The sequence below is a fragment of the Daktulosphaira vitifoliae genome, unplaced genomic scaffold (assembly GCF_025091365.1).
Source record: "Daktulosphaira vitifoliae isolate Bord-2020 unplaced genomic scaffold, ASM2509136v1 Scaffold_1, whole genome shotgun sequence".
NCBI lineage: Eukaryota > Metazoa > Arthropoda > Insecta > Hemiptera > Phylloxeridae > Daktulosphaira > Daktulosphaira vitifoliae.
Window position 1 is genome coordinate 2,544,366 of NW_026099572.1, and position 26,714 is coordinate 2,571,079.

The following is a 26,714-nucleotide window of genomic DNA, read 5'->3' on the forward strand; positions in this document are numbered from 1 at the left end:
GACGCGATGTCCGGCGTGATCCTCGGGCGTCAAAAGGTTAGCAGCGTAGATGACGACGGTGCGCGAGTGCGGATCGGTTTGTTGACGTTGTCACTTTGACAATGAGAAGAAGACTACGGTATCATTAGCGGTGGGACGTCGTCGGCCGTGCGGCACTTGCTGGACTTTGCACCACGGCGTATAACGCGAGATGTTGGTCAGTCAAATACTCATAATAGGGCGACGGCTGATAAAGGTGGCATGAGTTGGGGGGCATCGTTTATAATGAAGCGACGCGGAGCTGTGTCAGTCACAATAAAAATTTGTTATATATATATATATAATTCATGACACGCACGTGTATACGGGTACGAAAACCAAAAATAAAATTATACAGAAAAATAGTATTGTCGCCGACTGGTGAGCGGGGTGGGGTGAATGCGTTACGACGGTCTAGTCTCAAGGTCATAGACGACGGCATACGCGACATAATAACACGTGCCGCGTGGAGTTACAAACTTACAAACGACAAACAAACAACAAACATACACGTGAAACTAATATAAGCGTGTTAAAAATAATTATTAATTATTAAAAATGTTACCATAGATTTTACACATTAAATCTATATGATAATACAAATTAAAACAGTGATAACAGTGTCCCTATAAACAGTGCCGCCACTGTTATACCTCCCCTCCTCCAGACATAAACTCCAGTTTATGTACTCAAATTTTGTGCTGGAATTAATTTATTACTATGGAAACAATTTTTTTCTTTTTTCTTCTATCTCATATATTGAATTTGATATTTGTTTTAATATTCGGAAAGGGCCTCTTCTAACTTCATCCAACTTATTCCTATTCATTTTGTTGTCATTTTCTATGTATATTAACTCATTTTCTTTAAATGTATATTCTTTTCTTGTTTTGTCTACTCTTTTTTTATTTTTTTCATAATTTTTATTAGAATTTATTATAGCTTGTTCTCTATCTTTTTCTAAATTAAAAGTTTTTTCTTGAAGTTCATTTGGTACTATATAAGACTTTACACCAAATAATAGATAAGACGGTGAAAATTTTGTTACACTATGTGTTGTATTGTTGTATTCCTCTACACATTCCTCCGCTATCTTAGACTATGCTCTGTTTTCTCCACTATTAATTTTACATCTTATTCTGTTTACCAATGTTTGGTTTAGTCTTTCATTTAATCCATATGATTCTGGGTAATCAAGTGATGTAAATATTAATATTATATTCTTTGATTTCATATAATCTTTGACTTCATTGGATTTAATCCCTGTATATTGATCCGCCANCTTTGACTTCTTTGGATTTAATCCCTGTATATTGATCCGCCAAAACCATTTTTATTTGGTGCTGTCTTGCCACCAAATCGACTAATTTGATAAAATCTTTAGCACTTTGCCCTTTTGAAGTTAAAATAAATGCATATCTCGAGAAATGATCTACTAAAATATGTAAATACTTTTTTGATGACCTATTACCTCCAAAACCTCCCACTGTGTCAATGGACATAATTTCATAAGGTTTTGTCGCTGGTCCTAATTTTGAAAACAAACCAATTTTTTTGCTACTTCTTGATTTATTTTTTTTACATATTTCACATGCACTACAAAATTGGTCAATAATTTTATCCATATTTTTGAAATAATAATAAGGCCTCAATTTTTCACTTAAATTACAAGTACCAATGTGACCATAATATTCATGTATTTTCTTAATTAATAATAAACCAAATTCCTAAAATAAAGAAATGTAAATTATTTGTCTATTTTTGAGGTATTTAAAATTAATATTTCCTTTTTCAAATACTCTTTTGGAATCCTTAATCTCAATTGCATTTTTTTGTTGGTCACTAATTATTTCTTCTAATGTAACCATATTTACAACTTTTAATATATCTTCATTTTCAAAGTTTTCTAAAACTGGATTTCTTGATAAGGAATTAGCTTTNTGGATTTCTTGATAAGGAATCAGCTTCAATATTCTCCTTACCAGGTGCATGTATAATCCTAAAACTATATTGTGAAAGGTAATATATAAGCTCTCCAAGTGGTTCATCTGTCCTTGCTTTTACCTTTAACGTTTCTAATGGTTTATGGTCTGCAATTACAGTAAAAACTCTTCCAATTAACCAATGTTGCCAGTATACAATCGCTTCTTTTATCGCTAGACATTCTAAATAAATAATTTTTTTCTTTTTTTGACTGGTGTTTAATTTTTTTGAGAAATAGGCAACCGGATGGAGAATACCATTTTCCTGAGGTTGTTTTAATACTGCTCCTATACCTTCTCCACTTGCATCAGTATAAATAAAAACCTCTTTATTTTGGCTATATATAGATAAAATTGGGCTTGAACATAGGTATTTCTTCATATTATTAAATGCTTGCTGACACTCTATTGTCCAACTAAATTTTACATCTTTCCTTAGTAAATTATGTAACGGTTCCAGTTGTATTGCTGCATTTTGAATATATTTATAGTAAAAATTGATTTTCCCTAGGAATTGTCTAATATTCTTTTTATTTGTTGGTTCCTTAAAATCTTTAATTGCTTTAAGGTTATCTTTCAAAGGTATAATTGAATTTTTCTCAATTTTATGTCCCAAATATTTTAAGGAATTTTTTGCAAAATCACATTTCAACAATTTAAATCGAAAGCCTTCTTCATTAATTGCTTGTAATAAAGCTTCTATATGTTTCACATGTTGTTCAAATGTTTTTGAGAAAACTAAAATATCATCTATATAATTTATACAAAAATCATTTAAATTATATCTCCTTAATATATTTGCTAAGGTTCTTTGAAATATTGCAGGGGATATTTTTCAACCAAAAGGTAAGCATGTCCATTGCCAGTGTCCGTCTTGAGTCACAAACGCTGTTTTCTTTCTATCTTTATGCCTAATTGGAATAGACCAAAATGCTGAATTTATATCAAAAGCTGATAACCAGGTACATTCTCCTACCTTCACCATTATGTCTTCAATTCGAGGAAATGGTTGTGGCTCAGGAACAACTAATTTATTTAATTCTCTAAAATCAATACATAAACGAGATCTACACCCATCTTCTTTTTTGTACACTAGTGTAACTGGGGCTGCCAAAGGCGAATTAGTTTCTTCAATATGACCCGCTTCTAATAAATTTGTAATTTGCGATTCTATTTCTTTTTGATCAGTTATTGAACATCTGTATGGTTTTTTTGAAACATATTTATCTTCTGTTAATTTAATTTTTGCTTCTCCACATTTAACTCTACCTACATCATATTTATTCTTAGCAAAAATTACTTTATATTTATTAATAAGGTTCATTATTATTATTTTATCTTTCTCATTTAAATGTTGTAAATTATTTTCAAAAATACTAACATCAATATATTCATTCAAATTTAATTGTAGATCATTCTTTTGTTTTTCTTGACAATTTACTAATTCACTTTCTTTTTCATTTATTTTTTGAAAAATATTTAAATTTTCATCCTGTGACAATTTAAATATTTTAATAGCATCTAGACCAAGTAATAAATCATATGAAAAATTATTGTTTTTTATAACATATACTCTAAAACTTTTTCAATTTTATTAATTTTTAAATGTAAACGTGCCCGGCTATTGGTAAAATTTACTCCACTTATTGTTTTAAACAAACTATGATTTTCAAAAAATTTTGTTTTTAATTGGTTTATAATGTTGTGATTAACAAATGTAATATTTGAACCACTATCATAGATACCTTTTACTTTTTTTGATTTATTAATTAATACATTTAATGTTATAAGCGGTGTAAATTTTTCCGGGCGATTTAGTTTTTTTGGTTCTCTAGTTCAATGTCCAATAGTTCATCAATTTCAGTTTGATTGACTTCGGATACATTAACATTTTTTTTTTTCAAATATTGCAGCTTGTTCCGACAAAGTTGAAGTAGATAATAACGATTAGGTTTATTTAGAGCCTCACACATATAACAAGGCTTTTTTTCAGAAAATCCTTTTGGTGCTACATTATACATATTATTATTATTATTGTACTTCTTGTTAACATTACTCTTCCCCTTTATAATTACATTATTATTATTATAATTAGATTTCATCTTATCATCTTTTTTATATTGGTATTTTCTGAATCATACATTCTTATTTTATTCATTAATTAATCTGTACTTGTTATCTCCTCCTTATCCAGTTTATCTTGTACATTTAGCGGTAATCCCATAACAATCAAATTTATTCTAGATGTATTTGACATAGAACTCTCAATTTCTAGTATTAAACGTTCTTTTTTTAGAGCATAGTCAATTAATGATCCATTTAAATATTTAACATTATATGCAAATCTGACATTTGCCCAACTTTTATCAGCATACACTTGTAAAAAGGACCCTACCCAATCTGACCATTTGTTTATTGATAATTTTCTTAAATTTGAATTATACCATTCTTTTGCACTCTCTTCTAAAAAAAATTTTAAACTTTGTATCTTCTTAATTTCCTCTATGACTTTATATCTATCACACTCTTTTTCAAATTGGTCTAACCATTCTTTTGCATTCTGCCTACCGTTAAATTTATCTATAATAAATTTTTTTTCTATATCAGCTAATGATATCTCTTTTAATTCTAATTGAGCTTTTAAATCCATACACAATTTCATTAAATCATTTTTATCATCCACTACAAATGTATTTTTATCTGCATTAATTTTTTTTTCGTCTAATTCGTCAATATAATATGATCTGAATACAAAATTACGTTGGTCATCAGTATACAATGCACTTACCTCTTCCGATAACATAACCGTTATATTACGAAATTGTCCTTCTTTTACTATACTCTTGCATGCGTTTTTCACAATACTGATTTGAAACAATTCTTTATGTAGATCTTCATGTTGCCCTTTTAAGGGAAATGCATACTCAACTGTATCATCCAAAAATCTAATTGTTTTTACCATATTAATTAGTTGACCAGTAACCATCTGTTTCTGGAATTTTATTTTAAACTTTGCAGACATCTTTTAAATTATCGATTTGTAATTTTGTTCAATAATAAGTTGATCGATTCTACAATCAAGTTTTTTATTAATACTAAATTGTATAACAAATACACACATAAACAAAAAACAATAAAGAATCGATAATTTAAAACTTATTACTGTATACTCTTTAAATTATATAAAATAAAAATAATTATTAATTATTAAAAATATTACCATAGATTTTACACATTAAATCTATATGATAATACAAATTACATCAGTGATAACAGTGTCCCTATAAACAGTGCCGCCACTGTTATATATTTTTAAAGGGATATTTTTTTTAATACGTTAACAATAGTTTTGAAATAAGGAGAATTGAAAGAACACAACCTCATTTAAGAAAAATGTATTTTAAACTTACTTTGTTTGTACTCTTTTTTATAATTTTATTTTTATGCAGTAATTAATTTTTAAAAAAATGCACAGCTAGTTCATTTTTTTTTTTTTGGGTTTAATATACCGTTTGGGAAGCCATAGTATGGGGTCACTCATTTTCATAAAATTTATATGAACCTAATCTATATTGAATATAAAGTTAAACATCATTTTTATTTTTATGCCAATGATCCCTCTTGAGACAAGAAAAACGTTTTAAAAAATTTGATCAACCTAAATTATGATAAATTTAGATAACGATATACAGATTCTTAAAATGTCTACTTGATAGCCGCTCTTTTCCATTCGATTTTTCTTAAATCTATATTTATATTAAGAAAATCTTCTTTGATGTTTTTAGTTTCATATATTTCTTGATTTATTAATTATAATAATATTTTAATTCTTATTTTATGCCTTACAAGGGTTATTGTCAATATTACCTGAGAAATGAGTTTTCCGGAAAGACAAATTATAATAGGGTAGTGATCACTATCATGAAGATCACACAAAAAAGACTAGGAAGAGAATAATAAAATATTTGTAGAGCAGATAGATAGGTCAACAGCGGTATCGGCGAAAGGGGGATAGTTAACTCTGGTAGGTAAACCTGTATTAAGTATGCAGCAGTTATGTTGGGTTGAATGGATAATATTACCTCTAAAATTAGAATTTAATGACCCACATGCAAGAGGGTGGTCATTAAGATCCCCTGCAATTAAAGAGTTATTAGAAAGCAATTTAAAAATTTCGGATAAAATAAAGGTAGAGAGATTAGCAGAAGGAGGGATATAAATGGACCATAATTGGAGAGAATTATTATTAGGTACCAGTACATCGATACCCACTAAATCAATAGAGAAAGAGATAAGCATTTGTTTAAAGTTATCATTGAGTATAATAGATCGAAATTGTATAGAAGAATGGACTAAATGGCAACTCCACCGTAACTACCTGACCGATCAGAACGAATTGAATGGAAATTAGGAAAAACAAAGTGCTTATTAGGTAATAACCAAGTTTCGCAAAGAAGGGCAACTTGGCATTTGTTTTGAGAGACGAGGAAAGAAAGATCTTGAGCCCTAGACAGTAAACTTCTAATATTCCATTGTAAAATATTTAACATCTAAAAATAATTATAATAAAAACAAAGGAAGAGATGATATAAAACTATTGACCTATGTAATGTATGTATAAAGTATATAAATATAAAAACAGCGAAAAAACGCACACATAACTGTATTCAAACAAAACTTAAATACCACTAAGTAATTATGTATAAAATCCTTTTATTTCCAAAAATAAAGAGCGTCAGGTTTTCTTCATAATTTTATGTTGTATCAAAAATCTAAATCAAATACCACCAAAATTTTGAAAAAAGCTAAGAAAGACTCATGGATTAATATGTGCTCTAAGTTACATCCTTCCTCGTCTATCTCTAAATTTTGGGCCTTAGCTAAAATATTTAAAAAATGTATGATCCGTCCCTTATCAGTTACCAATTATGATTGGTTTGACAAATTTTGCGATAAAGTGGCACCATTATACGTTCCTAATTCCTGCGATTTTCCTCGTATAATTTTTGACTGCTGTGCTTTTGATAGAAATCGTTCTATTTTATTTAATTATTTTTCTCATCATAATATCTCTCCTATTAATTGTTACACTATTCTTAACTCAACTTCTCTCGATGCAATTTCTTTAGTTATTTCTTTCAATCATTCAGCTTTTTTTTTAATTTAACTATTTTTACTGTAACTTTATTGTAATTTCGTTATTGTAAGATCAATTGTACTATATTTTTCTTTTTTTTTTTTTAATTGTTAATTTTCTTAATTGTTAAGCTATAATAATACTTTGTATTAAAAGCTAATAAAAAAAATAAAAAATCTTTATATATTTCTATAATTTTTTGAAAAATTTATGGATAAATTCAATTTTTTCATGAGAAATACTATTGATATAACTGTAAGGACAGCCCGGAAGGTTATAGTTTAAAATTAGGATTGACACATTGTGTTTTATTATTAAGATAAGAGTAAATATAGTTGACAAGGATAATTTATAAATTTCTTCTCAGAAAAGAGTGATTTTTAAAGGTAAATAATTATAGGCTTATGACTGAATCATGTGTAATTTAATATAATTATATAAGTTTTAAAGAAAAATTTTAAGACAAAAAAATCTTATTTTAATTCAATTTCTTAATTGTTAATTTTATTAGTAAGTTATTTAAAAAGATACCACAATAGGATAATGATCACTATCCCGAGAATTACGCAAAACAGAAGGACAAGATAAAAATTAGAAAACATATAGTTAAACCAACAGCAGTATCAGAAAAAGGGGGATGATTACCACTTATAGGTACACCTGTATTGAGTATACAATAGTTATGCCCAAAAAAATATTTTTTACAATTTGATTAGATTTGTTTTGTTTTTAAATATTGTCATTTGTGTGGTTTGGGCTAATGATTTACAAACTACTTTTATCCTATATTTTATTTACCTTTATTTTTGATACTAATTGCGAGTTATATATAGGTAACTAAGGAAACAAGTCAATTGTTAGAAACAATGAGAAAATTAGAAACCATTTACTTAATTACTGAACACTCTATATCATGTTATTAAACTAAAATTTTTATATGCTAATTTTTTATTTTTAGGTTATTTATTAAAGTACTCAGAATGGCTAATGGAACTATTACAGGTTTTCAAGACTTTATAACTGATGTGAAAATTAAAATGTTCACAATTTTTGGTCAAGAATTAAAATTTGGTAAAAATAAGTATAAAAAAAAAATATAAGGAACACCCAAAACTAATTTTAAAGTCAAACCTTACTGAAACTTATATTCCTAAAGGGCGTGGTGTGGCACGGTGGTCACACTAGTTGTTGAAAAAACTCTAGTGTTAAGCCGCGCCTACCGCCGAAGGTGAACGGATGGGTGACCATGCGTGCTTTTCAACGGTAGCGTAAAAGCATTTAAATTTCCCCAGGGTATACTAATGGTATTAACCAACCTAAAGGTTGTAAAAAAAAAAAAAAAAAGTCAGCCTATTAATTCAATAATTTGTTTTGTAATTTGCTTTAACATATAAATATTCTTGATGGGTTAAGTCATTATTTATAATACCTAACGTAATATATTCACAAGTTATAAAAAATTTTAACTTTTTCCATTTGGAAGCTGTTAATTTGTTTCTTACATTTATATTAATTATTGTTGTTTTTTCAGAATTTTTGACTGTGATGGTTTTTTTTATAAAAGCTAAACATTTTAATTTTAGAACAATCTAACTCAAAAATATGTTTTGCGTATTTTATAAATTTACATGAAAATAGTCATAATAAGAGAAATAACAGTTAAACCCAAATCTTCTAAATTAATCTTATAATATGTAAGGATTTTTTTGAAAATTACCAAGCCGTTTTTATATTTTGACTATGCGACATTAATACTTAAAAACTGGTGAACCGAAAATATTATTTGGATTGTATACCATAATTCAATCTACAGACACTTCAAATATATTTTGTACGAAATTAAAAGAATCATGGCCCTTGTTGATATTATATGAAGTAAAAAACTAACTCTATTGGAACATTTTAAATCCAGTATTAGTTTGGGTATTATTTAACTACTAGGTTTTATCAACAATATTTATTCTAAATCGATATTCTTTAAATTTCAATGATATATATCACGATATCAAAAAAAAAAAACAATAATTGTATTTAATAATGAGAATATTTATTACTTTTAGGTCACACATCTTGTTAAAAAGTTAATTGGTATTTATAAATTTTTAATTAAAATCATGTTAAACTAATTATTAGTAAAGAAAAAGTTTTTATTTGTTAATTATTATTCTTCTTGAGTTTTTTTAGAGAAATTAACATAAAATATTCAGTGGATTAAAAGTTATATGATTTATTGGAATAGGCGGGTTTCTCTGAATATAAGTAACTGAAATTTGTGGTAAAATTTTATTGTAAAATGATTTTATTTTTATAATTAGTAGTACTCCAATAAAAATTCGATTTCATAAAAAACTCAACATTTTAATGATATTAATATCATTGATAATCAATTTTATCTATCAAAAATGTTTACGGTAACAGTCGCAGTCAATTAAAATTCATACAATTATTTAGATAAAGAAGCAGACTCTTGGCTGTTTATGCCCACACCATGGCCTGTATTGTCAATTATAATGATTTATTTATTGTTTGTATTAAATGTTGGACCAAAAATGATGAAAAACCGTAACCCTCCAAATTTAAAATACATTATTTTAGTTTACAACATAATTCAAATTTTACACAATGGATACATGGTTTCAACAGTAAGTTTTAATGAATATACAACTGTATATAATAAAACTCGATAAACTTTATTTAAATATTAAAAACTGCAATTTCTTTTCTGTAACACTAATAATTTAATCATTATTATTACTAATATTACTAATTTAATATTTCATACCCCTATTATCTTATAGTAATAATTATTATGAAATTATATCTATTTATATATAAAAGTTAGAATATATTTTTAAAAATGAACCCCTAACAATCGAAACCTAGCATAATTGGGATCTAGCATAGTAGGCTATGAATAGACTTAAATCTGATAGTGGTTATAATACTCATTATCAGAACAATTATTTTTTAAATATTATATTACATTTCAAAACTTTAAAGTTAAGAGTTATCAGGTATTCTACAAAACGTTAAAAAATTAAAAATTAAATATTTAGATTTGAGGACAGTATAGTACACAACTTCCTCTGTATTTAAACTGTATTAATATCAAAAGTGTATAGAAAGAAAGTTTATTGTTTCCAATACACTTAATATAAATTTCGTTTAAATCTATGGATTTTTGAAAGAGTTATAACTATATTAAATGTAAAAAAAATTTTTGAATGTGTATGTTTTGATATCTGCATAATTTCAAGATATATTTATAAATTTCTAAAATTGAATCCGATTTTTTTACGTTTAGATCCTCCAAATCTGTCTGTTAGAGCTAAGTTTTTTTAATGGCAAAATAAATAAACTCTTATGGTAAAATTATTCATTTATTACTTTGCATCAAAACTAATACAATTTTACTAAGAATAGCTCAAGGATGGTAATTTTTTTCAGTAAAAAATTTACATTCATTATATATTAATGACATTTTTTCTCAAGGCATATGTTTCAATGTTATTGATAATTTTAAATTAAAATTAGGATAAATTAATACTTAATTTTTTAATATTTTTTAGTTTTAAATTAATAATGTTATAAATATAGTTATAATTTTAAATATATTAATACTTTTATTATTAATCGACATTTAAGTAAAAAATTATATAATTTTGTTGAATATGTGTAACATTACTTTTTTATACGTATTTTTTAATAGTAACTTTAATCCTTGTAAGATAACAATCAATACTACTTAAAAAAAATTCCTCAACTTCTCTAGACTCGATCCCAACTATACTTAATTTTTATTATATAATATTTAACGTCATGGATATTAATATATTAATATATTTATTATAAAAATAAACAAAGAGTTTTTATAAAAATAATTTTTTTTTTTTCAGATATTTTACCCTGGTATAGCTTCAACTATATTCGGGAGTTTATGTGTACCATATGTAGAAAATGAAAACCCACATTTGTTTCACATGGTTAGTTTCATAAAATCAAAAAAATTATCATTTATATTTATCAACTTAATACTCAATACATATTAATGTACTCTTCATATTGTACAGAATGTCCAGTAAGTAAGGAAATTAGTTTCTATTGTTCTCATAGTTTGTAACAATTGACATTTTTCCTTACTTTTTGAACATTCTGTATATGTATGTTGTCATTTAAAGGAATAAAGAAGACACTTGTTTGGGTCGGGAATTGAGTTGAGTTAATTAAAAATAAAATAATAATTTTTATATATAAAAATTTATTTATAAAAATGTTTGTATAAAAATTTTGAAAAATTTTTTTATTTTACATACAAAAACAAATATTTCTCCACAATATCATTTTATTTTATTTCCAATATTTTTTTAAATACGAATAAATTAATAACATGAATTTTTTCCAATAAAATGGATTATTCATGAGACTCAATATCAAACGATTTTGTCTTTTCATAAAAAAAAAAAATATTTCAAAATCTCTTGAAAAATTCTATCTAATAACTTTTTTTTATATTTTCCCAAGTCCCATTCTCAAATAGGTAATTTTGTGTTTATGTGTTTATAAATTCAAATTTTTTAATGTGATTTCTTATTTTTTTTTTATCTAGTATTTCTAGAAAAATGTTTAGTAATTTAAAATTTGAATAAAAAATGTCCATTTTCTGATGATTTTAATGTAATTTTTGGGGTATTTTTGTTGATGATTTATTGAAGGAACTTTTTTCAAACGGATATAAGGAAATAGAAGGATGTAAAATTGATCTTTTTTTTTATTTATTTAAATAAATGTTATATCTATAAATTTCATTATGAAAACAGGGTGATCGAAATCTGGTAAGACACTTATTTTCTCAGAAACTATTGATTATTTAAAATTTTTGTAAAAAGAAAAATTATTAAGTTTATAAAACTCTATAATAATATGAAGTTAAATAATTTTTTTTTTTTATCCCTACAAGGATAAAAATGTTTATTTATATATTTTTTTAAATAGGAACCACTATTTTTGATTTGATAATATGATAGAAAAAAATTTACAAACAATTTTGTTTTTATAATTTTTTTATCCCAACAACCGTTTATGTTATATATTTGTTTAAAGATTTTGATTTCCAGAAAAAATATTGTCATTTATTACGTTTCATAATATCGGTGACAGTGCAACCGGTATTTTTGTTAGATCCTTTAGTCTTACAAAACCATAGACTTAGCTATTAATAATACACCGAAAACCCGGTTTGAATCTATAATTGTTATCACTCATTTAGTGCGTAGTAAATTTTTATAGCTAATTTACCTGTCATAACTTTATCAATATAATTTGATTTATGCAACAGAAAATAAAAGTAATGACTTCTGTATTTAATACAGTAAAATGACAAGAGAAATTTAGCCTAAAATCACTTAACTTTAACAAGCTGTAACGGACGAATGGTTAATCGGATAAAAAAAATTTATAAGAACAAAATTGTTTGTAATTTTTTTTCCTCTCATATTATAAAGTTATAAATAAGGGTTCCCATTTAAGAAAATTATAAATAAGGATTTTTATCCCTGAAGGGACGAAAAAAATGATGATTTGACTACATATTATTGTAGAGTTTTTTGAACTTGATATTTTTTCTCTATAATAAAATTTAAAACTCAATATTTTCTGAAAAAATAAGTGTCTTACCAGATTTCAATCACCCTGTATATGACATAATATAATAAATTATATTTAATCATTATTAGTATTAATTGTTTATTATTAACATTCTACTTATTTCATTATTTATCAAAATAAATAACAACTAAATATGTCTAAATGAATAATGATAGGTATCTATATTTATTACGTAATAACGTTAGAAATAAATTATATTTTATAATTATTATTTAATTATATTTATATAATTTAAGCATACTCATTTATTTTAATTAATATAATTATAAAAGTAAATAGATTTAGTTAAACCATAATATAAAATATATGTAGCACATAACTATCGAAAATTAAAGTATTGTTATTTAAATTGCTTTAATTAATTAAATTTAACGTGTATGCAATTGTAAATTTTTATTTTAGAATGAGTGTAAACAATTATTTAAAATGCAATGCGCTTTTTTAAATTTACATCATGTGAATTAAATTAACAAATTATAAATTTATATGTAATAAATTAGTGTTATTGAAAAGTAATATTAAAATACATATTTTAACATTAAAATTCAAAATATTTATTTATATTATTATAAATTGCAAATAATCGTAGAACGTAAACGTTCATCGAAAAATAAAATTTTGTCTGTGTACATAATAAAACAATAAAATCCGTCCGTAACTGCCAAACGATCCAGGCTAACGTGACTGCTGATCGTATTGCACAATAATTCTTTTTTCAGTCCTTTTTAAAGAAGTTTCACTTTAAAAAAAAGTACATCATACTTATTCTATCATTAATGATAAAAATTCAAATTATTATGCCATTCAATATTAATTTATTTTTAAAAACAAATAAAAATGAATTTTTTTTATCTTTTTTACAGTTTTTAGAGTATTCGTGGCATTTTTTCATATCAAAAATTAGTGATCTCATGGACACAGTAAGTATTTTCAAATTACATTCAGTGCTCGAATTGGGGGGGTGCGCAGGGGGACGTAGCTCCTCTACTTTTTTTAAAATTTTTTTGCGCACCCCAACTACTTTTTTTTATTGTGACGGGAGGACGGTGGAAAATACCACCTTTTTTTTTTTTTTTTTAATATTAGTATGATAATGAAATATGATTTATTAATAAATACTAAATAAAGTAATTAGTAAAAAAAAAAAAAAGGTCTTCAAAATACTAGGGACGCAGTTTTCAAATTGTTAAGTTGAGCTCCCCTACTTATTTTTGGCCAATTCGAGCACTGATTACATTTACTTACAGAATGATAGATTAAGAATAGAAAAATAATTTGTTTTATAAAATATTGAAAATTAAAAATTGTTGATAAAAAATTATTTGTTTGATTCAAAAACGAATACAATAATATGTAGTTAAATAATTTATTTTTTCCATCCTTTCAGGGTTGTAATCCTAAACTTTTATATTTTTTAATCGAATCTCTATTTTCAGTTTAATGATATAATTAAAAAAATTATTTTTCAGTGAATCAAATTTTCTACTAGTATTAACCATTTATTGTTCAACGTAAAGAAATCGTCATTTCTTTATGATGTCACAAAAGTAAACTTGTTTGTTTGTAAACAACATTGATAATTCATTTTATTTTATCTATCGATTACCATATCAAGAATAAATATTGTTAACAATTGTTGGCCCATTAAAACCGATTATTTTCTTCAAATGGCGTCAGGAGATCAGAATCTAGACACACTTTTATTAATTATAAAGTGATTGACATTTCTTTAAAAGTAAACGATACTTTTTTAATGTATTTATCTAATGACATTTGTCAAATTTTATTGCAGCTTCCCATAAACAACCAAATTCTTAAGATCTAGAAATATGTAGAAAGTCTTATTATTTTTTGAAAGAAAGTTTGTTCAACACACTTCTTTTCAAACGTTTAATCGTTGCCCCCGCCGGATGCTAACAAGAGGAATTCGAGCGTCTTCACTGTCTCTCAGCGCTACAATCGGACATAACGTATTACTGTTACATATGCGATTGTTGTACGATACCGAGTTTCTGTCGTTACTCTTCTGTATCTGCGTTGTCATCTTAGCGTATTTGCTACATGGCTCTACAATGCTTGCGAGCAAATAGTTGTTCTGTAAAAAGTGACATATCACCCTTGTGATTATCACATCCTTGTGTGTTTTTAGTATATTGTCCTAGGTATTTTTATGTTCTGTTGAACATCACAGTACCGTTTACGGCATATAGTCCACTTTCCATTAGCTAGCAACTAAAGCGATCAGTTAATCTTATTCAACTTCACACATTGATCCATTAAACAACGTCATGAGTCGTTACAATTAATACGATAAGTATGATACTTGTTTTTCTTCAATTTAAGATTTATTTACATTTGTAAATTATTTTTCTGTTGGCGCTATTGTGGCATTAGTATTAAGTACCCCGTAACCATATCGATATACATAATATTTTCTAATTTGTATTAATATAGTTAATTATATTTAACTGTATTTAAATCATATAAATAATTATGTATATGCTTTGATATCATTCATACAGTTCACTTTACTTGTTCTTTCTCTTCGTTATTGTGCGATTAAATGATATTCTCGTTTTAATCTTTGTAAAATCAAGTATTTATATGAAATTTTCATACATACATGTTTTATTTGTATGTCTTATTTTTATAATAAACCAATAATAAAATGTAAAAGAATACAATTTTTTGAAATTCATTTCTATAATAATCTTATTATAGAATAGCCAATTCTGGAAAAATACTTAATGACATACGATTTTCAAATTTTCATTTTTAATGAAAGAGCACAACGACGTTATTCTAGGAAAATAATTCGCGAAGATGAGAAAATTTTTCTTAACACACCCTAAATGTTAACACCCTGTAACAAATGTTTTGTTACGGGTGGGTACTACTACCAAAATCAGTGGTCTACATGTAAGGACAGCCCGAAGGTCTTAAAGCGCCGCAGGTGTGTAAGACCTGCAGGGTACCGGGTCTGGAGCGACGCCTAGTATAATAGAAATATATTTATACTATCGAAATAAAAATTATACTCCCATTAAAAAAATTAAAGTTTATATTTTTTCTCTCTAAAGAAATGAAAACAAATTTGTTTAACTACATATGATTATTGTTTTTTGAATCAAACAAAATTTTCCTAAAATTAAATGAATTTTATTTTTGTATCCCTGAACGGATGAAAAATAAATTATTTAATACATAATATTGTATAATTTTTGTACATGATAAATTAAAATTTCATTTACACTGATATTATAATCAACTAACTAAGGTAGAATTATTGAACTTTTTTAAGCATGAACGTATATAACTACCTTATAATAGTAATCACTGTTAGATTTCAATGTATAATGGTCTCCTATATGAAAGAACCCGCTATGCCATCACACGACTGTTCTATGTTTATTTATTATCCAAGATTATATGTACAATTTATATCTATTATTTGGAACACTAACATATTTAATAAGCAAATTAATAATTGAATTTTTTTTAAATTTCTACATTTGGCATGTAATTTTTTTACAATAATAGTACTTTAAATTTTAAAAATATTATATGCCCTTAGGTATTTTTTGTGCTTAGAAAAAAACAATCACACGTAACATTTTTACATACATACCATCATGTGAACATGGTTATTACTACTTGGGCACATTTAAGATACATTAAAGGTAAGTTACATAAAATTTGATTAATTTTATTGCTTAATAAGATTTCTAAATATATTTTTAGAATTAAAATTTTATTTATCTTATAGTAAAATTCTATTTAGGTACGATTCGTACCGTACGAGTATTTAGGTTAGATTAGAGCATTTAAAACATAAAAATAATTTTACAAAAATAATTGTTTGTAAGATTTTGAAGAAAATCAAAAATAACGTCGTAAGAGAACGTTCAAAACATGATTAGAAAGAAAAAAAAATCATTAAACTTAGAAAGAAAGAGTATGACAAATAAGCTTACTATATTAGATTAGAACAATATACCAGAGACTTTTAAATAAAAAAAGTATAGAATTCAACATTTTTTTTTACTTATGATGCTCACATTTAGATGTGCTTACTTTTGAAATTCTAAGCACTTCATATTATACTAAATATAGGTTATCTCATCATCGTTCATGTCTGATCAGCTTTTTTAAAAAATGATTTACTTTTTTTTATTGAATGTAGTTTAAAATGTACTTTTATAATTAATGTAAGAGATTTTTATATATGGTGGTTAAACAATTTATAAATGAATTAAAATAAAAAACTAATCGCATAAGTTACTTATCATTAGTTCTAGGTTGATAACATACTATGCGTCCAAGGAAAACACGTTGCGTTAGATTTAAAGGGTAATTAGTAAAATTTTAGTGCTAAATACATTAACAAGATGTATTTTTTGATATTTGGACGTATTGTTGAACAATTATAGTCCGATAAGTACAGATATGGATAGATATGGACAGACATATACAAAAAACACATCACAGTAAAACTAATGCCGTCAGTTTTATCATACAGTACTTTATCAAAGCTAAGTAAAGTGTATAAAAATAATTTTTTTATACACGTAACTCAAAAGATTTTTTTTGGAACCATACATTTCATCTATTAAAAATCTATTTAAATTTAAAATTAATAGTTATAAAAATAAAACCTAATTAATAAATTGTTTTAAATAAATCATAAAATGGATGTGTTGTAACAAAAAAAAAAGGTAGAATAATAAATTATAATTTTTCCTTATTTAATCGCTGAGCTGCATATCAAAACCAATTATTGACATAAAACATTTTTTAAAGCTACACCTAGAATTTTGTTTTAAAAAAAAATATAACGTAATAGTACAATAATAATTAAAATTATAAATAATAAATGATAAATTACTCTTTGTCGTACTGATGAAAAATCGAGTTGGTACCCAGACGCCTTAATATAGTACAATAATATTAAGAAAAATAAATAAAATGCTATAACAATTATAACATTAAAATATTATCAATAAAGCTTTAAAAATGAACAAGATTTATATTAAAAACATAATAAATGAAATGTTCTTCAAAATTTAAAAATAATTATCACGATTACCGGTTTCAAGTTATAATATTATGACAGCATAAAATTAACATTTTTTTTTTCAAATTTAAAGACTTGTTGAAATATAAAAAAATTATAAATATTACAAACTGATAATAAAGTATTATAATATTGCATTATTATAATTTAATTAAAACTGAAAAACAAATCTTTAACTTAAATAGGTTATCAAGGTGTTTTTTATGGATTAATAAACTCATTCATTCATATGGTTATGTACACATACTACTTTTTATCAGCTCTAGGACCTCAAATGCAAAAATATTTGTGGTGGAAAGTATATTTGACCCAGTTACAGATGGTATGTTCAAACATTTTTTTTTATACAAGTCATTTTCATTATATTTTCTGTTTTAATTTTCAGGTTCAATTTATAATAATGTTGATCTATGGTGTATACTTGTATTTAAACGATTGTAAATTCCCAAAGATATTTACCATTTATATAGCAGCCGATTTATTACTATTTTTGTACTTATTTATGATGTTTTATCGAAGAATATACAATAAAAAAGGAAAAATTGAATAGTTTCAACAAACACTATACAGTACTTTTATTTAAATTCTATTTTATATTATTTATTTAATAATATTTTATTTAAATATTTGTTACTTTTTAAATGTTAGGGTATAATTAATAGTATATTTTATTTAATGTACCAATTGGTTTAAAAATATTTTTACCTTTTTTTTTATACACATTTTTCATTATTAATACTCATATAATACTAATTAATTTGAAATTTGTTTTGTTAAAAAGTACAATAAAAATACATTGCTGTTTTACTGAAAAAAAATATCAATAAGAAAATTATTCTTTCAATATGTGATATGATTATACGGAAAAAAAATGAAAACGTGGATCAAGTATATTCACAAAATACGTGTTATGATATTTTCTATAAGTACTTGATGAACAACTATAATTTAATTTTTCGCTAATTTGTTAATATACAGTTGTTGGTAATAATTAACTAAACTTTTAAATCATTTAAGGATATTTATAAGCATTTTAAATAAATACAATTGATACAATATTGTGTCAATTGTATTTTGTTAATTGTAGTTGGTTTTATTGGATCTTAAAAGTCACGTAAAAAATTAGCTTGGATTAAAATTCAAGCAACTGATTTTTCTTTCAAATGTCAATAAAAAATTCTTTGTAAAGTTGTTTTTTAGTTTTTCTACAAACGATGTTTTACACGGTACAGTTTGCGAATTCTTAAGATTCTATTCAAAAAAACTATCATTTGGTTATTTTCACTTGAAATACTAATATCAAAATAATCAACACAAAAATTTTATCTACTACTATCTACATTTTGGTTGAATTTAACCTTCGCTTGGAACAAATTTTCATTTTCGTCAGAATGTTAACTATGATTAAGCATATTTGTTTAATTATCTAATTATCTATTTATCTAATACAAAATATGAATAATTGTTGTGTTTTCGATGTAAATAGTATTTTAATGGGCAAATGTAAATTTCCTTAAAAATTTTACAGCTACTACTGTATTACCTGTATATTCTAAAACATTGTACTCTAAATCCTAATTATTTTATAAGTATTTATTTAAAAATAATTTTTACCGTTTAAAATTATCATAAAAGAACATAATTATTTCTATATGCTGTGCATTTGTATATATTTTTTCTGAATTTTTAGCTTAATAAGGACCATTGTGACCTTGCCAAAAAAGAGATTTCTTAATCTTATTTACTTCGGGACGAGTCGTTAATCCGACGTTAGAGTGAAGGATGATGACTCCTATAACTGAATTGATAAGCAAACAAAGTCGCCCGTGACCTAGTCTCGAACAGGTTATACTCGGCCATATCGCCTCTTATGTATTCAATGAATACTATTCATGTATAAAAATGCATTTTTTGTATTAATCGTTAAATACCAACGATCCATTTACATTAAACTAAACTTACAGAAACATACTATTTACTATTATAAGTAAATTATTTAATTATACTATGTTATAACAGTTTAATTTTATTGAGTCGGTTACAATTCATATTGCGCAGAGAAATACCCTCTTATCCACTTAGTATATAACAATAATTATAGCACTTTGCAAAAATTCATTGTAAAGTCACACCAGCACCCACAATTGTAATTAGCCATTTAGAAATTTAAAATTTATACCAGCAATTTTTATTTCATCTTTAATTATTCCGAAACACAAAAAAAATAATTTTACAATTCAATTCCACAAAAATAGTTTTTATTCAGCCGTGATGTTACACCAGCACCCACAATTTGAAATTAACCAATAAAAAAATTAAAAATGATTAAGCGAATGGTTATATAGTTTTCAACTAAATATTCTGTGTCTATAAACGTTTATTATAAAACACGGAGATAGAAAACTTGGTATATAAATTTATATATGTTATTTTTTTATGTTTACGTAACAGGATTATTACGTTTTTAACACACAGTGTTTAAAATACCGAATATTAGAAAATTTTCATTAGTTTTTTTGGAATATTTTAAAGGCTTTGAATTGATATATATATATATGTATTATATCGTATTTATATCTCTATGTGTAAAATTAAAACTCAAAGAAGTAATATATACTGAACTTAACTATGAGAAACGTAAATTTAACGCATATATTCGTCGTCAAGACCTTAGGACAATTTTTAATTTTCAATTTCGTAAAGTCTTAGTATGAGATAATACGTTAAGAGTAAAGGTAGACGAATTACATATTACTTCTCACATTGGTATATCACCAAATAAGAATTTGGCATATTTTTAAGAACTAAATACACTAATATAAAATAGCTATTATTATAAAAGTAAAAAATTATTAATTAATACAATACAATTTATACAAATGGTGGTGTACTTTGTAAGCTAAACTCATATTTTATTAGCCTAACTTAAATCTCGAGGAGGTATTTTGTACCTTATGTGATAAAAGGTTATATGAATAACAGTTATAAATTAAAGGCATAAGAATAATATTAAAAAGATCATTCATACACATAGTACATAAAAATAAATTATGAATATTATGAAATCAAGTTATTGTAACATAATCATATGTAAAAGAAAAAAAGATGATAAGCAGCAATGATATTATAATTTTTACAATAACTAATTCAATTATTATTTAAAGTATTTTTTATTCAAATATTAAGTATAAATCATACTAATGGTCTGGTAAACTGGGTGTTCTAGATCCAATTTAAGTGTCAGATAAATCAGATAAGTGTCTTCGCAAATAGTCAAAATAATAATTATAATTTAACATTCACTGACGGTACACTAACCACCGATCATTAGTCAGATCCGTTTTTACTAGGAATAATGTCATTACTAACAATTAAGATTATAAATAACATAAAATTTACAGTATTAATGATTACTTTCTAAGTATTAGTATATTACACTTTCTTATAGTTAAATAATAAAAATAAAATATACAAAGTGGGTTTACGATATCATCACCCTGAGAGAGAAATAATACCTAAAATATTATTTCTAAAATTTTAATATACAATACATTTGAATCACAAAAATGTTACAAGTTTAATACATAGAATAAATAATTAACAGTTTTTTTATATATAGAAACATATTTTAAGTAACAAAAATATATAACATAATCTATATTAAATCATGTATCATAAATTGGTATTTTTTTATGACATATTGGCTTTTTATGAGCTATCCTTGGCTAGTTTTATCAATTATATCTGTTTATCTACTATTTATACTAAAAATTGGTCCAATTTTGATGAAAAACCGAAAACCTCTTAATTTAAAGTACATCTTGTTGCTATACAACATATTTCAAGTTATGTATAATGGATACTTGGTTTCATTAGTGAGTACCATTTTTCAACTTTCAATTTAGAATATCATGGGTTTCATATAATTATTATACAACATAAATTTAGAAAATTATTTATGTTGTTATAAAACGAAATGTTTGAAGAAAATACAACTAACATCGTTAAAAGTCTAACTATATCTAATTGCGCCTAAGGTCCGTGTATATGAGGTGTGACAATAAAATAACGAGACTTTTTTAATAAAAGTTATTTATTTTTAAAACTTTACAATTTAATGATTATCACCTTCAAAGTACCTTACCTCAGCATTAATACACTGTTTCATACGTCGCTGCGATTCTTGAAAACAATGTTGCCAATCGTTTTCAGTTAGCCCTTTTAGAAGTTCTGCCGTTTTCATTTTTACATCATCAGCCGTTTGAAAATGGATTCCTTTTAATAAACTTTTAATTTTTAAATTAAATACTTATGTTTACTGAACATTTAAAATATAACTTTACTTTATTGTTGACTTAATCCAATAGTTTAACTTTATTATATAATCTCTTACTAATTACTAAATGCTCAAACACCTAGGCAATCATGACACAGGAGACAAAAGGATACACAGTTGTGTTAAAACTCATTTAAGAAAATATTTGGGCAGGCATTGAGTGTCTTTGGATTTTTTGTTTTGTTCAAATTCCCAAAATATAAACGGTACCCTAATAGTAGTTGACTGGATGAGTTGTAATTGTTTCTTTGTTTAGTCATCTTATACTTGAGTTACCTCAATTTAACTTTTAAGTTCTTTGTGTTTGATACATCTTTTGTAATTTTCAAGGTCATTGTCACTATATAAAGCTCATTTTGCTAGTACGTCAGAAAGGAGGTCTAAACCACATTTTATGAAACTATGGACGTATGGAGTATGAACGTGGTATAGTTGGGACAATTGTAGATGATAATTGACAGTGTTGAAAATCACTATCATAAAAAACACTTCGATGCAAATATTTAGATAGTTTTTAATTTTAAAAAATTGGTCGATTATTCCCAAAGCAACATCAACTCCTATTTCTATAATAATATCTTGATTAGTGTTTCTTTGATTTAAAATTATAATATATGAATAAATACTAATTATAGTAAATAAATTTAGTATAAAATTAATATTCAATAATTTAATATTGTAATTTATACGGAGAAATTATAAAAATAATAAAGTAGATGTATATTTTTTTACTTTTAACGCGTATACAAATTTAAAGGGCTTAATGCAATACTTTTTAATAAAAACTGTTTGTTACTTATGAATAAATACACTGGACTACATATAAAAAAATGTAGTCTAAAAAAACTGAAAAACACGCTTTTAAACAATATTTATTTTTCACTTTTTAGTTTTTATGACATCGCTGTCACAGTCACGGAGTGTTTATTGTAAAGTATGACTATCAATAGATATAATTTCTGTTTTGCCAGTTAGTGTGTTTAAAAATTTATAACAATGTATCTTATGACCATTGATAATAAAGTATTATACCTGCGAATATCGTCATAAAAAACTAATTAGCTCTATTTATTTGTATTCCCTTATATATTATACATGTATATTAGGGTGGTCCTTAATGTATAGATGCCGATTTTTTTTTTTCAAAATTTGATCGGGCTACCCCCCGAATTTGTTCAAAACTATAAAAAAATAATTTGTGTCAAATTTCATTAATTTTGGTCAACCCTAAGCCGTGCCTCAAGAGGGTTGAAAATTTAATCATCAGGGTAGTTTTTCAATAATTGTAGTTTATCTCAACATTTATGACTTTTACATAAAAGTTTATAAGAAAAAAATTGTAGATATAAATATTTTACATAAAAAAGTCATAAGTCATATATTTACCTCGCAAAAGTTAAAAGTTGAACCAAATATATGTTCAAGAATAAAATTCTGAAATTTTCACAATTTTAATATATACGATGAAGCGTTTGCGTTATAAAAAAATGCTTGAGTAAAAGTTGTTTTAAATTAAATGTTTCATATTTTTTGTAAAAAAAAAAAAAAANAGTTGTTTTAAATTAAATGTTTCATATTTTTTTTAAAAAAAAAAAAAAAAAACAGTTATGTATTTGTTAATTTATAAGTATAAGTTAAACTTATACTTAAATAATATGTTTCGTTCTAAAATAATTGTAAAAATAAACGAATCTTTTTAATCTTTTAAATAATTATAAATAATGCAATATAAAATGTACACATAATAAATGATTACAATATTTTACAATAACCAAATTCATGTATAAATTATAGAAATATAAATAAAAAATGAATAAATAATAAAAATAATTTGTCCCATTAGTGTAGCTTTTTTACTGTTAGGAAATTGCTTTTGATATTGTGTTACAACTTGCAATGTGTACTGTTTTTGTTCCTCGTTTTTTGATCCTATCTTATTAAAATCCTCCATTAATTTTACCGCGCGCTCTGCAGTATCATTCACTACTTTTAAATTATTGATAATTTTTTGACCTTTGCAATAACTTGAATTTTTTTTCCATATAAATGGGTCTGTTTCCATAAAACTATAATCAATATTAAATCAATCAAAAAACTTTAAAGTTTTACTTGTCACAAAATCTTCTATTTTTTATTTTTTATAAAGTTTGATACTTCATTGTAGTCCAAATATATGCGTTTATTTGTTATGACATAATTTTCTTCCCCATCGAAATTTTCAGTGTCAATTCTTTTAATGTTAAATGCCATTTTAGTTTTTGTCTCGTGTGGAATATGTTTATCGAAAAATGCTAAAGCAATTTTGTGGCGGACCGGTAAGGCTCGCCTGAGGAAATTTAATATTTATTTGTTGTTCGGGTTACCGTTCGGACTCCCAATTGAGCTATCCGCACAGAGTCCTTCAAGATGTATATAGGAGATAGTGATTATTTATAAATAAATAAATTTAACACTTTCGAAATAATGCTGGTTATAAATATTAAAATGTATTATAAGATAAATATTACGTTACAAAAGAAATATAACAATTAATATAAATGTATATATATATAAATAAAGTAAACTTTCATAATAACACTGCAAGTATAAGAATATGCTTTACAATTATAGTGTTTATTCTGTAATGGTAGAAACTAGACTGACTAACGCTAGAAAATATTGATATAGCCAAAATCAAGGAGACTTCCGCAGGCGGATGTCCCTATCAATCATACATATATTTATATTCACAAGATAAATTATTTTATAAAGTGGTGGTAACACAACACCACCCCCCTAAAACTAGGGCTCATGCTCCATGAAGCCCGAAGTTTTCATACATAAATAATTAATAATAATACAATAATATAAAATAGTATAACATAAATCGAATATAGTATAATAATATCATAATTCTACCCATTAATAGTGTTACAAGTATAATTCGATACAACATAATAGAATAGATTAAATACACATAGATAGACCACGCCGTACACAATTTTGGCAGTCCAATTTTTATCATGAATGGACGCAGGGAAACGATGCACTGGACGCAGGCGATTATGCTGATAGATAGCGTAAATTTTGAGTGCTTCTATTGGTTGAAATATACGTGGTATTTTATATCTTTAATAATTATTACATGAATGTATGATGCACATAATTAAACTGTTATTGTTATGCACGTTAATTGCATTTTATGACATAATGTAAGGTTATTTATGATTTTAACTCTTTGTAATTATTTTTCATTGAAATTTTATTTAATTTTTTATTTTAATACTATACTAAGAATCCTTAACAGGACTTTGATATAAAATGTGGTATTACAGTACAAGACTAAACTGTTGGTCTCTAAATATTTTTATAAATTATTTTAAACAGAAAGCAGTGGCAGATAAATTACTTTGTAATTAGGATGAGTTGAAAAATCTTTATGATAAAAATCATCATGTGAGCTGTGCCCCAATATCACAAAGCTTTTATATTATACTTATTTTGTATTTGTATTACTATATCAAGATATATAATAATCACATCTAATAGTCCACAATAATAAAATATATTAATATATAAATAATAACATAAATACATAAAATAACCTATTTTGAAATCATGTATTATAAATTCTAAACATTCAGAAATTATGAAAAATATAAAATTTTAAAATTTGTTAAAATAAGATATCTGATACTTTGCTTTTAATTTAATTTTTACTTAAAATTATGTTTCTAATCTAATTAATTTAACAAGCCAGTAATACGATACTCAAACATGATTTTGCATGTTTATACATTTTTTTTTTAAATAATAAGCACTATTTTTGTATCTAGCTTTTCTGAAAGGTGTAATTTCATTTTATTCATAAACATAACTTTATAATTTTTTACGAATACATTTATTATGTATCATTTTTTCCACTTAACATAGCATATAGTTAAGATATCATAATGACTCAAATAAGTATTAACTTATTGGTTCATTCTTTTTTGTAGGTATTGAGTAAATTCTATACTAGTGCCTTTTTAAAAAATATCGTTAATAAATATTTCTGACATGGTAAAAATAATTCAGATTATTTAATCTTTTATATAACTCTTTTTTTGAACAATTAATTTATAATTTTTATGAAAATAAAAAAAGAGTATAAAACAAATCAAAAAAATATTTATTAACAGACAAAACATAATATATATATATTCCTTTATAAAATTTAGAATTCTAGACGAGTTCCAAGGACTATTTGACTTTTCAATGCTACCTTGCTTTAAAAGATTTTTTAATTGTTTATCAATTCCTTGTTATGACACATAGAGTATCAATTGTTTTATATTAATTGGATGAGCATTAGGAGTAATTATTTTATGTACAATTTGATTAGTATAAGATAATTTATCATCGGATAAAATTAATATATCATTAAATTGATTGTATAGATTATTAATAGACGACTTTTCTTTGCCGTTTAAATGATTTAATTTAAGGTTTTGATTTAAAAGAGTTAATCTATTATTATTATTA

General features: G+C 24.9%; 1 protein-coding gene across 1 annotated transcript in view; it reads left to right on the top strand.

Annotated features, from left to right (window-relative positions):
- LOC126893796 (elongation of very long chain fatty acids protein AAEL008004-like) overlaps nucleotides 1-18,886 on the top strand; it is a 21,753-nt gene extending 2,867 nt beyond the window's left edge. The window contains exons 2-8 of the mRNA XM_050664306.1: nucleotides 8,096-8,208; nucleotides 9,589-9,779; nucleotides 11,034-11,120; nucleotides 13,665-13,721; nucleotides 16,376-16,481; nucleotides 18,061-18,197; nucleotides 18,261-18,886. Of these exons, the coding sequence (XP_050520263.1) occupies nucleotides 8,118-8,208; nucleotides 9,589-9,779; nucleotides 11,034-11,120; nucleotides 13,665-13,721; nucleotides 16,376-16,481; nucleotides 18,061-18,197; nucleotides 18,261-18,425 (834 nt within the window). The 5' untranslated portion in view covers nucleotides 8,096-8,117 and the 3' untranslated portion in view covers nucleotides 18,426-18,886. The remainder of the gene's footprint in view (nucleotides 1-8,095; nucleotides 8,209-9,588; nucleotides 9,780-11,033; nucleotides 11,121-13,664; nucleotides 13,722-16,375; nucleotides 16,482-18,060; nucleotides 18,198-18,260) is intronic.
- The last annotated feature ends 7,828 nt before the right edge of the window (nucleotides 18,887-26,714 follow it).